Below are 15,151 nucleotides of genomic sequence, written 5' to 3'. Positions count from 1 at the left end.
TTTGTCTTTTTCTTTTTAAGCTTTGTGATGAAAGTTTATTTTGTACTTTTCATGAGTTTGAAGGTCTTTCTGGTATTTCCAGCCTCTCAACACCCCAGGTCTACTTCTGCATGATAGATGAAGGCAACAGTAGTATACCGCTGTTTGAAATTCACAAATCGATTGAAACAAAATCCGGGTTACAAACTCAAACTGAGGAAAACACATCAAACATAAGAGGAGAACTACAACATAACAGAAGCACTACATCAAAATGTAACACACACAGAAACGAAATATATTATAACAATGGCCATTTTCTTGACTTGGTACGGGACATTTTAAGAAAATAAAATGGCCGGTAGAACCTGGTTTGTGTCATGCCAAATTTCTGTTTTACGGCAATGTTAGAGTTACTGCCTTAAATGATAACCTTTGATGTTTGGCAAATTCTATACATACTGTGAGTGTACTTTTTTTACTGTCGGCTCTGTTTATAAACTTATCAAATTCCTTGCTGTTATAAAGTGAAACTTGTATTTTTAACTTCATTTTATTCCGAGTGCTTACAGTGTAGTTATAAATAATCATTTTTTTTATGTAACATATCTGATTTGCTGATTTTTTTTGTCTATTAGCTCAAAGAAATAATGTTGCCTAGTGACTAGACTTAATTTTCTAGATTTCTCATTGAAAATGAAATTTTAAATTAAATTATAAGTAATATTTTGATCTGTCCATTCGAAATAGCATTGTTGATTGGTGTTTCTCCTTCATAGACAGAAAAATGTATTACCTTAAATCATCAAATATAATTTATCTTTAAAATGCACATTATTTCAGTTAATTTCATTTATCGGGATAGATTAACGATCTCCTTCAAGATGGGCTTGATTTGAACCCATGATTAAAATATCATACACTTTGTTCGAGAATTGTATTCTTAGGAGTGCACAATTCAATTAAGCAGAATAAAATGTAATTAATAAGGGGCTTAACTCCTTTAATTTGACTGATCATGATTAATGTACACGTTTGTGTCTGCAGAAATACAATATTTTGTCTTTGTCTTGTCGAACTCAAATTCGTACAATGAAGGCATAGTTACATGTGTGTAAACCTTATGATAAAATATTCTTAAAATAATGACAAATAAATCAAGAAAATTCTTAAAAGACCAGACGAACAGACAAGACCCACATTTTCCAGCACAAAATTTAGACTACAGGAACAATTATTTATATAGTACAACATCTTCATCAACAACTACCTCAAACACAAACAAATAACCGAAAATCTAACTTGAAGCGGAACGAATAGAAGAAGGAACAGATGGACGAACGGACGAAAGAAATCACAGACCGAAAACATAATGCCTTTAAGTTGGGCATAAAAATAACACATATTTTCAACAAGTTATATAAAAAAGAAGTTGTGATATGATTGCTAATGCGACAACACTCCACAAGAGACCAAAATGACACAGAAATTAACAACTACAGGTCACCATACGGCCTTCAACAAAGAACAAAGTCCATACCGCATACTCATCTTCAAATGGCCCCGAAATAACAATGTAAAACAATTTAAACGGGAAAACTAACGTTTTTTATGTTTATTTTGATCCTATGCATCATCAGCCCAAGCTCAAACGGAAACAACAATAGCTTCAGACAAGGATGTTGACGTACTGAAATATAAATCATTCAAAATAAGTGTGCAAATATACAATATGGGAGTGCATAAAATATAAGTGTGCACATAAAAAAGTGTGCAAACAAACAATGAGTGTTCACAAAAACAGTATGTGTGCATACAAACAGTATGTGTGCATATAATCAATACGGTGCACATAAACAATAAGTGTGCACATAAACAATATGTGTGCACATATAAAATATGTGAGCACATAACCCCAATAAGTGTGCACATAAACAAAATAAGTGGAGTGCATTTAAAATCTAATTTTGATATATGTCAAGATATAAACATGATAAAGTTGTAGAAAATGTAACACATAGCAGGAAAGTAGTATGAGATTTAAGAAACGAATGCGCCTTTTGAGATTTTTTTGGGGTGTAAAATTGTTGCACAAAGCACATTTTGTAGAAATGTGTGCATTATCGATACGTTTACGGCCCTATCAAATTATTAAAAGATGTATTAATTTCTTGTAATTATTATCTTTTAAGCTGAGACTAGGAACAAATAAGTTAATACATTTTTTCTTTTACTTACTTGTGCATTTGTCACGTGTCATTAGAAATATAAAAATTCATTTTGATATAAAGGATATTTTTTTTATGACACGCAATTCTTGTTAGGCAATAAAAACTAAAGCATAATAAGCGATTCTGATGAAACATACATGTAATGCAATACTTCAAATTTCTTGACTTGATTTCCCCAAGTTCAACTTGTAAACAGACATTATATGCGATTTTATATCCTCCCAATGTCTGTCCTGTTCTTTCAAAGCTGTGTTTTTGTTTATAATAATTTCTTTTTTTTTTAAATGTATAAAGCTGACTATGAGGTTAAATTTTGCTTTTTGTTGTAGATTTACAGAGACCTACAGTTGATATATAGTGTAAAGATGTCTCATTATTCATAAGTCGTACCACATCGTCTTATTCTATTTTGATACTGTATCTTATTAATAAAGATATACAAACGAAAGGAGGATTAAAACAAGAATGAAAGTATAAAATAACAATGATTCATTTTAGTCAGACATGATAATAAAATATTGCCAACAAAAAAATATCAATGATTGCAATAACTTCAAAGCACATACATTCACTCTGTACGCAAGTTTATTTTATCTGCTATATAAATGTGTTTGCATATAATCATGATAATTCCCTTATTTAAATCATTTTTCTGGACAAGCCTGTATATAGGGTGTAACAGGTGGATCAGGATGTGCCTAACCGTCTGAAGTACCTGCGATCACTCCTAATTATTGATTAGATACCTGTTGTTCAGACTTTAATATTCTATGTTGTATTTTGTGTACTGTTATTTGTCTGTTTGTCTATTGGTATATTTCTTTTTCAACTATGACATTGTCCGTCTACATTCGACTAATATGTTTGAATGTCTCTTTGGTATCTTTCACTTCTGTTTTGTAAATATATCACCTGAATGCCGAATTAAAGACACTATATATTTCCTGAATGCCGAACTAGAGACACTTTATATTACCTCAATGCCAAACTAGAGAAACCATACATTACCTGAATGCCAAACTAGATACACAATGTATTACCTCAAAACTGAAGTAGAGACACCATATATTACATGAATGCCGAACTAGATACACTATATATATTTATTAACCTCAATGCCGATGTAAGGACACCATATATTACCTGAATGCCGTACTAGATACACTATATATAACCTCAATGCTGAACTAGAGAAACCATACATTACATGAATGTCGAACTAGATACACTATATATTACCTCAATACTGAAGTAGAGACACCGTATATTACCTGAATGCCGAACTAGACACCATATATTACCTTAATGCCGAACTAGAGACACCATATATTACATCTATGCCGAACTAGAGACAAGTATTACCTTAATGCCGAACTTGAGATACCATTTCTAGTGGAAGCTGTATAAGGAGGTGATGCTGCTGCATTCTCCCAGATAACCTCACCACCACGTGTTTTGATCACGCCGCTATGCACTCCGCTTCTACATACGGATGAACTCTGAAAAGAAAATTTGTTTTGAAGCCAATATTAGATTTGAGGACTAAATTTTGTCACATTTAGCATACTATGTCGCAATAAGCAAGTTTATTTTGTGTCAAAGAGGGCAGAGTATAAGTATATGATATTTAACAATACCCGATCGCGATACATCAAACTGGTTCAGCCCTGCCCCATTCTGTATGTGCCTGTTCCAAGGCAAGAACCTGTAATTTAGTGGTGTTCGTATGTAGTTTAATATTTGTAATTTCAGTGCCTTTTATAGCAGTTACTCATTGTAAAAGGCTGTACGTTGACATATGTATTAATTTCTGTTTCGTGTTATATATTGTGAAGAGTTTTCGCATCGGCATTTGTACCGCACCTTCTTTTTATAATCAATAACAAAGAACCTTTAATGAGAAATAAAATTCTGATCACATACATGTCTTTGCACATTATACAAGTAGCTTTATTGCAGAAACTTTCAATTATGTCTTTACTGTTGAATACAAGAACAAACTGCATTTCGATAATGGGGCACAGTACGGGTTGGTCATCACTAATGATAATCGAAAAAGCAATTTCAAATAGTTTAAAATTATCAAATTTGATTGGTTGATTAACGTTTGACGTATGTCTTACCACATCATAGCTTCCAGTACCATACACAGGTGCTGACGCCAATGGACAATCGTTCGGGCAATGTACTCTGAAATCAAATATACGTGTCATATACAGATAATATTATTTGAAAAAGGGATTAAATACATTACATATACATTAAACAAAACTGATTTCCGTTCTTAGTTGCGCTTGCTGCAAACTGATCAACTTGTACTTGTACAAACATACTATATCACGACTATTCATAGTCAGTATACGTTTTAAAGTTCAATTATTTATTAAGTCTTCCCTTGGTTAGGTTAAAAAACAAATCACATAAGAATTACTAGTATTGCATTTAATAAGATGTTAACTATATACATAAAACAAAAGCTATTTAATTTAAACAAAGTACGAGGACACAATCAAATCTCAAATCAACCTAAACTTATGTTTTTGGTTCATTCTAAAGCACTATTTTTATCATAGACGATGTTAAGTTTGAAAAAAGTTAAATGACACATTGAAATTGTCAGAAAAGTTCATTTGCGTTAATAACATCAGCGTAGTATATCTTCAAAGTCTGCCTGAGTTTTTTTTAAAACCATTTAATGTTAAATCATTGTATGGAACGCGATTACTATTCTTTACTATACGTTGTGCATAAAATATTATACGCAACACATTAAATAATAACTGCAATACCCAATAACTTGCTATATAGAAATGTTTAAATTGTCTCACCCACACATTAGCTCGCATGGTAAAAACACGGAATCACAAGTAACGGTTCCCTTGTCTTCATATACTGAAAATATATTCAACGATCAAAAATCTGCAATGTTGTAACAATGAAATTAACACAATATATGTATTTTCATTGTACATGTATTTAGTTACATTTTCAAAGGAATGCAAAGGAATTGCATTTTTCAATATATTTTCTGCTAAAATATATAAAAAGCACTGTCATGAACGATACCAGGTTGACTTTCAATATCTTAACTACTACGTAGCGCTACCTAGATTTGGGCTTTGAATGTATAGCTAGCCTGGTCGCTTAATAGATCTACATAGCCCCAAATATTCATGCGTTTTAATGAAGCCAAAATGGCGTCGAAAAGATTTTCAATGACATCATTTTGAAAGGTTAGCTACGTAGCATTTTGTTCAACATAGATAGATTAAATATCTAAGATATAGCGGACAACTAGCTGCTACAATATTGAACGCAACCCTGGTGTAATTGGAGGTTTACGGAATGTAAAATTTAGAATCGAAATAGGAAATATGTCAACGAGACAACAACCCGACCATATAGTAGAAAACAACCCATGGTCAAAAATGTGTCTGCAACTCAGCGAGAGAATCCAGCACATGGAGGAATGATGTAAATCAGCTATCAACACTTCTCTTTGCAATCTAGAGAAACCGTTCGTATTTGGAAAAAGCATTTAATTGGAGAAAACCAATACTGCATTAAAGTTAAGTTCAACACATTGTCTCAAAACCCATTGTAAAGGAAACGACCATTTACATTCAATGGGGGATTTATGGTTTTTCCTAAAAAAAAAAAAGATATAGTAGTCAAACAGTTGACAATTTTTTTTTATTCTGAATCAAGATTTTCCCATACCTTATAGTGTAACTCCCCCTTTTGTAAGTTAAATGGTTGATCCCTTAGCTTATTTATCTCCTGTTATTAGACATACCTACAGCTGTTCTATTGGCAGAACCAAGGTTATTGGACGCAACACACATGTAATTCCCAAGGTCGTTAGGTGACGATACACCCAGGACCAGTAGAGTTCTGTCCGGAAGTATGATGTGTTTACCGTCCCTGACAACTGGTGCCCCGTTGTGATACCACTGAACGTTCAAAGGTGCTTCCCCTGTAGCCTGGCAGTCGATTCCAAAGTTGGTGGTAGATTTGCCAACAGCAATGTGTTTTGTTTTGATCTTAACGACGGGTGATTCTAAGAATAGAAACAAACAACATGTATCTAGAATGACAACTAAAGTCTCAACAAAAGTTTTCTGATACCGTTTTTCGAATTTGATTTTTTTAATATAAAAGCAATGTTTGTAAAATAAGTATATCAAGAGTTTATCATTTATTTACAACATAGTGCTATTTTGAATACAAGAAGGTTAATTTAAAAAAAAAAGCTTTACTTAAATTTACTGTGTAACAGCGTTCAGCTCCAACAATCTAAAGATATAAACAAATTATACATGTTTAAATTTATCTCAAAGGACTTTCGTGGATTTTTTTTGAAAATTTTGAGTAATTTTAAAGAAATAACAAAATGAAATAAGGGCGAACAGTTCTTTTAGAAGTCAAATTTTTGCTTTTAGACATACAAATGTACATGATCTCAGATGCAATATTAGTACATATATAAATGAAAAAAGCATGTAGACATGTGAAAAGTTGGTACAGCATTATATTTACAATATAATTTAGACAACGAGAGTCGGTTGAAAAGAAAACTTTACGACAAAAGAGATGATTTCAGCTTTCCAATTGTGAACTACCATTTCTAAGTAGCAACATTCCAGCAGCACCTGCATACGGGATATATATCTCCCAATTGATACGATATTCCCGTGCTTGCATCAACTATCATGATGTTTTTGATAAAGGGTTACTGCTCACAAGGAAGCTATTAAACCAAGAGTTCCAAATGGTGAAGTTGATATCATCCCTTCGTAGATTTTACGGACGCCATCACGAGTTTGTTGACCGTTTCACAAATTATATCGAATATGTTCCTTACGTCGTAACTACAGTCCCTTTCCCTTTTATGAATGTGACCTACCGAATAAGACTATTTACCGTATATTTTATCACATACGACGGGTGCCACATGTGGAGCAGGATCTGCTTACCTTTCCGGAGCACCTGAGATCACCCCTAGTTTTTCGGTGGGGTTCGTGTTGTTTATTCTTTGGTTTTCTATGTTGTGTCATGTGTACTATTGATTGTCTGTTTGTTTTTTTCATTTTTATCCATGGCGTTGTGAGTTTGTTTTAGATTTATGAGTTTGACTGTCCCTTTGGTATCTTCCGTCCCTCTTTGGTAACAATGTATGATAGCACTGCATGAATATCTTTTGATTTTAATGACAAATAGGTAAAATTGTTGAATATTTCATTTTCAATCTCAACTATAAGAATATTTGAGATTTTGATACTAGCCGCCGTGAAACACATCCATGAGAAAATGACCACCACTGTAAGTTGTAACAATTGAAATAGTTTTGGGAAATATCATAGTTGCTGCTTAAAGGACAAGAGCGTACGTACCTTTTACTTGTAACAGTACCGTGAACGTATCAGTACCGAATACATTAGTAGCAGTACATTGATAGGGTCCTTGGTCCTTCTTCTCTACATTGATCATGACAAGATCTTTGTCTTTGTTCTCGTATATATTATTAACGTTAGGCTGCAAAATATACATTTGATTGATGGTTGACTGACGACAAATATCTGAAGGTTCGAATGGGGTATCCTTCATTTCATTATTCTTATCATTTTAACAATTTATCTATTCCTTATATTTTCTCCATTATTCTAAATGGTTTTTATTTCAACACCCCATTATTCTAAATTCTATATTTTTTTTCTATATTCTATATTTTTTTTCTATTTACCTTATTTTTTTCTAATTTTGTTCTTAATTCTAAACTTTTTTTTCTGAATTTTCTCTATTATGTAAACCCAATTAAGACCGCCTATGATACTTGTCTTTTAAAAATAAGGGCTTAGAGATGGAGTAACTACATTAAAATGTGGACATAAAAACAGGCTGTATTACAATCCCTCTGGCCAGCTAAAAGCTAAAATCACATAGAACAAATACATTGTATACTATTAAGAAGATCATGCTACTTTCGATGATAGTTCGATATCAAATTGAGTGAGAGTGAGAGACGTCAATGAGACAATATTCAAACGACAATTATGAGCTAAGTGTCAACGTAGTAGTTCTTCAACAATAGACATGTGACTGTACAACGTCAGGCTCAAAATCGATAAGAGTCTATAAACAGTTTTCGTCTGAAAAAAAACCATTTGATTGTAACAAAATTAACCGATTAATACGATGTGGTTCCAACAGGTCTTACCGATGGAGACCACGTAGTTGTTATGTAACTTACATGTGAAGATCATGTGCTTGTTTTCAAACTGACTGGTGAAGACCACGTGGTTGTTATGAAACGTAGCGTTGGTGACCACGTGGATGTTATGAAAATTACCGCGCTGGTGTCCAAATTGTTGTTATGAAACTTACAGCGTCTGACGTATCAAATTATAAGCCTGGTACCTTTGATAACTATTTACAGGTGGAGACAACATGGTTGTTACGATACTTACCGGTGGAGACCACGTGGTTGTGGGTTTCGGCTCTCCTACAGCATTGCAATGAAGTATTTTAGTTTCCCCAGCTACTGCAGTGATAACACTTGGCATTTGAACTTTTGGAGGGCCTTTAAAGTAGCAATAAATTATGAATCATATTATTTATTATGGTGAAATATTTTTATTCTTAAAAACCGTCTTTCTTCGTCAAGTTCGTGCTATTTGGATTGTTAATAGTGCTTCAAATATAATTTTGCAAGATCTTACAATCGTCAACATCTTACTGCTATTTTATGAATGGATTTCAAATATTTTGGCCACGAGCATCACTGAAGAGACATGTATTGTCGAAATGCGCATCTGGTGCAAGAAAATTGGTACCGTTATTTTTTTATTAGATAAAACGACAAAAGTCTTTATAAATGATTGAACCGACATACTTCAAACTGATCAGGATTGAGTCATCTTCCTCTTTACTGGTGAAACAAAGAAAATATTTGTTTCATACGTGCAAAATACGCAAATACAGCACGATAAATCGATTATATGGATGTATGCATATTGATATATTCATAGATTATCGTTGGTTATATCACCGAGATCGATTTTCTCGTTTGAGCCGACACGTATGACCAATAATAACCGTTTATCGCTATTTTACCTTTTTTCATTGACAACAGCACTTGCACCCTTAGTTTTTAGCGATATTTTTTTATATCGCTCTACTGTGCTGAGAAAGGAAATTATCAGTCAGTAAAATCAAAGGAAAATATCGATAATGTACGAGATTTCCAGACAATCTCGTGTGTTCTACTACAATTGAGAGCTGAAAGACTTAGGTTGCTTTCACAAAGTTGGACTTATTTTACAGCGCCTCTTTCCGGTTGCCATTGATGCCATAAACTGATCCTGAAACGTGTTCATTCAGATGCAGATTCAGAATGTAAAATATCAGTTACTCGACACAATAAGAAGCCGTGGTCGATTATTCTCTTTTCTGTAAACCTCATCCAGGCCCTGATTTAAAAACATTGATGTTTAACTTCAATCTATAATAATAATGTAATAAAAATTACTAAAGTTTCAAAAAAAAATTAAAAACAATATCGATTAAATTAATACGTTATTATATGTACGTATCTAGTTGGTAACATACTTAAAAACCGACAAAAATATAAGAACAGTGCATTACATGGATTACATAAATAGTTAAGCTGCTATCATTTCTTTGTGCACCTTTAGTATAGTACTTTTAGCTGTTTATTATTCTTCGTCGCATACCTTGAGTTATTAAGTAAGCCGACTTTGATAAAGTCTCTACGCCATTTGAGGCTTCACATTCATATTTCCCGGCATCCCCTGCTAAGGCACTTATAATCTGTATCTGTGATCCTTCCGGTATACCATACACGCCTTGTGTTACTGGTACCCTTTGACCATTTGCTGCTATATGGTACCAGCGAATTGTTGGTGTCGGATTCCCCCCAAATTTACATTCCATTTTTACTGGAAGTCCGGTGAGTATAGTGTGATTTTGAGGAACTTCCAATATTTGAATATGCTCTGAAATATAATTATAAAAAAGCAAGTCTCAGAAATAATATTTATCAATGGAAATGATATTTAAAAAAGATGACGTGCATTTTGTTTCGAGTTGGATAATCAGTAGGACTTAATTAAATATTAAGTACAAAAGGTGTCTTCATATAAGTACTTAAGGATACTAGTATAACACACCGAATTTTGAAATACCACTGCTGTTTCTTGTGGTATTGCTGCTCTTTTAGTCATTATTGCTCTGGGACAAATTTCATAAAAAAATGTTGTATACACAATTGATTGATTTATGGTCACAATTGATCTTGTTTTTCAGTTAATAGGGTTTTTTTTGTGTCTTTTTTGTACTGTTGTTTGTATGTTTGTCTTTTGATCTTTTAGTGGGTCATTGTGTTGTCAGTTTTTTCTCGAATTAAATCATTTCTTATAATTTAATTCTAAATTCCATGTTAAAGGAGTAAATCCAAGTCCAAGACTGACTCAAATCTAGGATAGTTTGAGAAAGTTATTAACATTTCAACAACGTTGAACACAGAGTAAAATTTAAATGTAATGTTAACTGGCAGAAAAAAACTAAGTTCATTATAAATAAGTAAAATACGGATAAACAGATTTTCTTTCTTACAAACTTTACTTCTGGATACTATCTTATGATCACAAACAAGCCTCTGTCCAATTTTGGTAGAAATCAAAGGATACTTTAAGAAAGTTATTAAAATTTAAAAAATATTAACCACAGAGTGAATATTTGTGGATGCCGACGACGGAATGTAGGATTGCTATTTTTCGCTTTGGTGGCAAAAGTCGTAGACTCGAGAGAAAAAAACATGGTCACATGACTTAAATATTTTTGTGAGCTGAAAGACAGAAGCTTCCATCCAAAATAAAATATTACACGTAAAATACGTACTGAATACCTCTAAAACAGTCTGTTTACTAGCGGATCCAAGTGCATTTGTTGCTATGCAATTGAATATGGCAGAATCCGCCGTAGTCGCATTTTTAATGGTGATGACGGTTCCGTTCACGTCATATCGACTTCCCAATGACATTGGAGGTGGAGACCATGTGATCTTAGGAGTGGGTGAAGCATTGACGTCACATATGATTTTCACTGTTGAACCTTCTGTGACCTTTACTAATTGGTTTATATTCGTGAATGTTGGCTTTGCTAAATTGAAAGGTACAAATTAAACTAATTATACATGTATTTGCATTCCTGTTCAGATGCAAAATAAATTCAGGTCAAAAGAGATTTATCATAAATAGACTGACATGCATGTGCACATTCTTAAGTTAACTCTGTAAAATCAGCCGAACGTTTTAATCACTTTGAAGTCTCAATAATCAAAATTAGTATTTGTCACACTGCTTTATATCCCCCACCATTTTTCCCGATTTTTGTCAAAGCGTCAAAGTAAATATTTTGTCAAAACTTTATGCCGAATTACTTTTAGTGAAGGTGTTTGGTACCACATTAATGTATAATTTTGTCTTTATTTCTAACTATTATAAAAGTGTACAGACTATATGAACTCCCAAGACGTAATTTGAAAATTAATACAAGTAATTTATTAACATTTAAGCTGTTTCATAATTCACTTAAATGTGTCTGCTTCAATTGACCATGATGCCCATGTACACATATCTATTTTCATATCTCACCTAAAACATCACAGCAGCTGGGTCCAGCAAATGACTTCACGTTTGACGAGGCACCAGAAGGACCCGGTGGTCCAGGGGTGCCATCTTGTCCTGATGGTCCAGGAGGACCAGGTGGTCCAGGGCTGCCATCTTGTCCTGGCGGTCCAGGAGGACCCGGTAGTCCAGGGCTGCCATCTTGTCCGGGTGGTCCAGGAAGACCGTCTCGTCCAGCGGGACCTTGCTGACCAGGAAGGCCCAATTCTCCTTTTGGACCCGGAGGTCCTGATGCACCATTCAAACCTGCCGGACCTTGATCTCCCTTCAATCCTGGCAATCCTATATCTCCTTTTGTGCCTGTTTGAAATAATTTAATAAATCATTTGTAGTATTGGAAATAACACAAAGCTAAGAAAAAACAAAACAAAACAGTTTATGTTCCGCTGTGCGTTACTACTACATTCCGTATTTTTAAAAGACAATGTATAAAGGACTAATGAGACTATTGATGTGGGTTTCTTCGAACTGTATTCTTTGACTTTTTTTTACCAATTTTTCTTCATTCTTTATAAATTTTGCACATTATTCTCTATTCTGTATATTTTAGTACCCAATCATTCTCCATTCTTTATCATTTTAAACTATTTTTCTCTATTCTTTATATTAAATGGATGGCCCGTTGTTTTGCACACTTGTCCAATATTTTATTCTGTATACCCTACCCAAACTACCGGTCCTCGTTAATACATAGTTGTAGGCGATTCTTAATAAAACACACTTGTATGTGCTATCGTGCTTTTATATTACTGCCACTCGTATTGTAAAGAAAACAGACACAGAAAGCAAGTTTTTATGGTCATTCAACATAAAATATTAAAATGCAAATCATCAACGAAAATAAGTTATAACCTGCCATTATCCATTATTATGAGTCCATATTCATGCAGGAGTCCAGTGGCGGATCCAGAACTTTTTCTAAAAGGGGAGAGGGGGCGCTCCAGTTATGCTTCAATGATTCCCTATATAATTAACCAAATTTTTCAGGCCCCCCTGGATCCGCCTATTGAGTCTCGATTCAGTGTTTGTCGTGTTTTGATGTATACTAGTATCATATTTGTTTCGTTGTATACTAGTATCATATTTGTTTTGCTGTATATTAGTATCATATTTGTTTTGCTGTATACTAGTATCATATTTGTTTTGCTGTATACTAGTATCATATTTGTTTTGCTGTATACTAGTATCATATTTGTTTTGCTGTATACTAGTATCATATTTGTTTTGCTGTATACTAGTATCAAATTTGTTTTGCTGTATACTAGTATCATATTTGTTTTGCTGTATATTAGTATCATATTTGTTTGTTTTGCTGTATACTAGTATCATATTTGTTTTGCTGTATACTAGTATCATATTTGTTTTGCTGTATACTAGTATCATAGTTGTTTTGCTGTATACTAGTATCATAGTTGTTTTGCTGTATACTAGTATCATATTTGTTTTGCTGTATACTAGTATCATATTTGTTTTGCTGTATATAAGTATCATATTTGTTTGTTTTGCTGTATACTAGTATCATATTTGTTTTGCTGTATATTATTATCATATTTGTTTTGCTGTATACTAGTATCATATTTGTTTTGCTGTATACTAGTATCATATTTGTTTTGCTGTATACTAGTATCATATTTGTTTTGCTGTATACTAGTATCATATTTGTTTTGCTGTATACTAGTATCATATTTGTTTTGTTGTATACTAGTATCATATTTGTTGTGCTCTATACTAGTATCATATTTGTTGTGCTGTATACTAGTATCATATTTGTTTTGCTGTATACTAGTATCAAATTTGTTTTGCTGTATACTAGTATCATATTTGTTTTGCTGTATACTAGTATCATATTTGTTTATAATTGTTTGTATTGATGGATATCTCATGGCATTTTATATATTCACATGCGATATTGTATATTGATCATTATTGAAGACCGTACGGTGACCCAATGGGCATGGTCATATATAGGTAATTTTCTCTTTGATGAAAAGTCGTCTGATTATCAATCTTACTTCATCTTCATATTTTCATATCTTGCAGATTTAAATAGTAATGGTACAGTTAAGCAGCTTGAAGTTATATTGATAGTTTCAAAGAAAAGAGGGTTAAACATATGTGTAGGACAATACCAGACTCAATAGGACAATAGAACAGACGGATGGACAAGGTGTTTGCATTATAGCTCCAATTTCTAGAGTGTGGTATGATTTGAACACAATAAAAGAGCAGTACCCTTTGCTTTTGAGATATGTTTATATAGAAAAAAAGAAATGACAATAAGTCAACTCCACACAAGAGACCATAAGACATAGAAGTTAACTTCTAAAGATAACTGTATGGCCTTCGACAATGAGTTACACCTATGCCGCATAGGCAACTATAAAAGACCCCGAAATGAATATTTTAAAACAATTCAAACGAGGGAATTAACTGTATGAGTTGTGTACAAAACAATGAACACAAAACAACTATGATACACAGCAATAAACGACAACCACTGAGTGACAGGCTCTTGACTTGGGATATATGCATAATACATGTAATATACGTAATTATTTTAGAGATATTAATAACAATTTCATTTGCAAAATAAACCCATATGGGTCAAGAAAACACAAATACAAACATATCTAATACAGATAGTAACGAATAACAAATACAAACATAAAAAACTTCATCTTTTTTATAGTTATAATTGATAATGTAACCTTTGATGGACATGGAATTCATTTTCGCAATTATAAAGATTACTGTATAAAGATACCAACTTCTATCCAAAGATCATTTTCAGGATTTTTATCATGGAATAAATTTCAAAAGGGAGAAAACTGATGAAATTACAATAGAATCTAATAAAATTGAGAATGGAAATGGGGAATGTGTCAAAGAGACAACAACCCAAAAAAAACAACAACAGAAGGTCACCAACAGGTCTTCAATGTAGCGAGAAATTCCCGCACCCGGAGGCGTCCTTCAGCTGGCCCCTAAACAAATATATACTAGTTCAGTGATCATGAACGCCATACTAATTTCCAAATTGTACACAAGAAACTAAAATTAAAATAAATACAAGACTAACAAAGGCCAGAGGCTCCTGACTTGGGACAGGCGCAAAAATGCGGCGGGGTTAAACATGTTTATGAGATCTCAACCATCCCCCTATACCTCTAACCAATGTAGAAAAGTAAACGCATAACAATACGCACATTAAAATTCATTGTTTTGTTAGTGAAT

The 15,151-nt window shown here is 33.1% G+C and overlaps 1 protein-coding gene across 2 annotated transcripts in view; it reads right to left on the bottom strand.

Moving 5' to 3' along the window:
- Positions 1–1,579: 1,579 nt before the first annotated feature.
- Positions 1,580–15,151, bottom strand: part of LOC134718811 (hemicentin-2-like) — a 37,480-nt gene continuing 23,908 nt past the window's right edge. For both annotated transcript variants that reach the window (XM_063581548.1, XM_063581549.1), the window contains exons 6-15: positions 11,885–12,217; positions 11,130–11,390; positions 9,944–10,225; positions 8,678–8,790; positions 7,604–7,745; positions 6,007–6,270; positions 5,039–5,102; positions 4,334–4,400; positions 3,573–3,709; positions 1,580–1,669 (exon numbers count right to left, since the gene is read on the bottom strand). In XM_063581548.1, coding sequence (XP_063437618.1) covers positions 1,627–1,669; positions 3,573–3,709; positions 4,334–4,400; positions 5,039–5,102; positions 6,007–6,270; positions 7,604–7,745; positions 8,678–8,790; positions 9,944–10,225; positions 11,130–11,390; positions 11,885–12,217 — 1,706 coding nt within the window. In that variant the 3' untranslated portion in view covers positions 1,580–1,626. The remainder of the gene's footprint in view (positions 1,670–3,572; positions 3,710–4,333; positions 4,401–5,038; positions 5,103–6,006; positions 6,271–7,603; positions 7,746–8,677; positions 8,791–9,943; positions 10,226–11,129; positions 11,391–11,884; positions 12,218–15,151) is intronic.

This window comes from Mytilus trossulus, chromosome 5 (genome assembly GCF_036588685.1).
Source record: "Mytilus trossulus isolate FHL-02 chromosome 5, PNRI_Mtr1.1.1.hap1, whole genome shotgun sequence".
NCBI classification, from domain to species: Eukaryota; Metazoa; Mollusca; class Bivalvia; order Mytilida; family Mytilidae; genus Mytilus; species Mytilus trossulus.
This window is presented reverse-complemented; position numbering and strand designations above follow the sequence as displayed.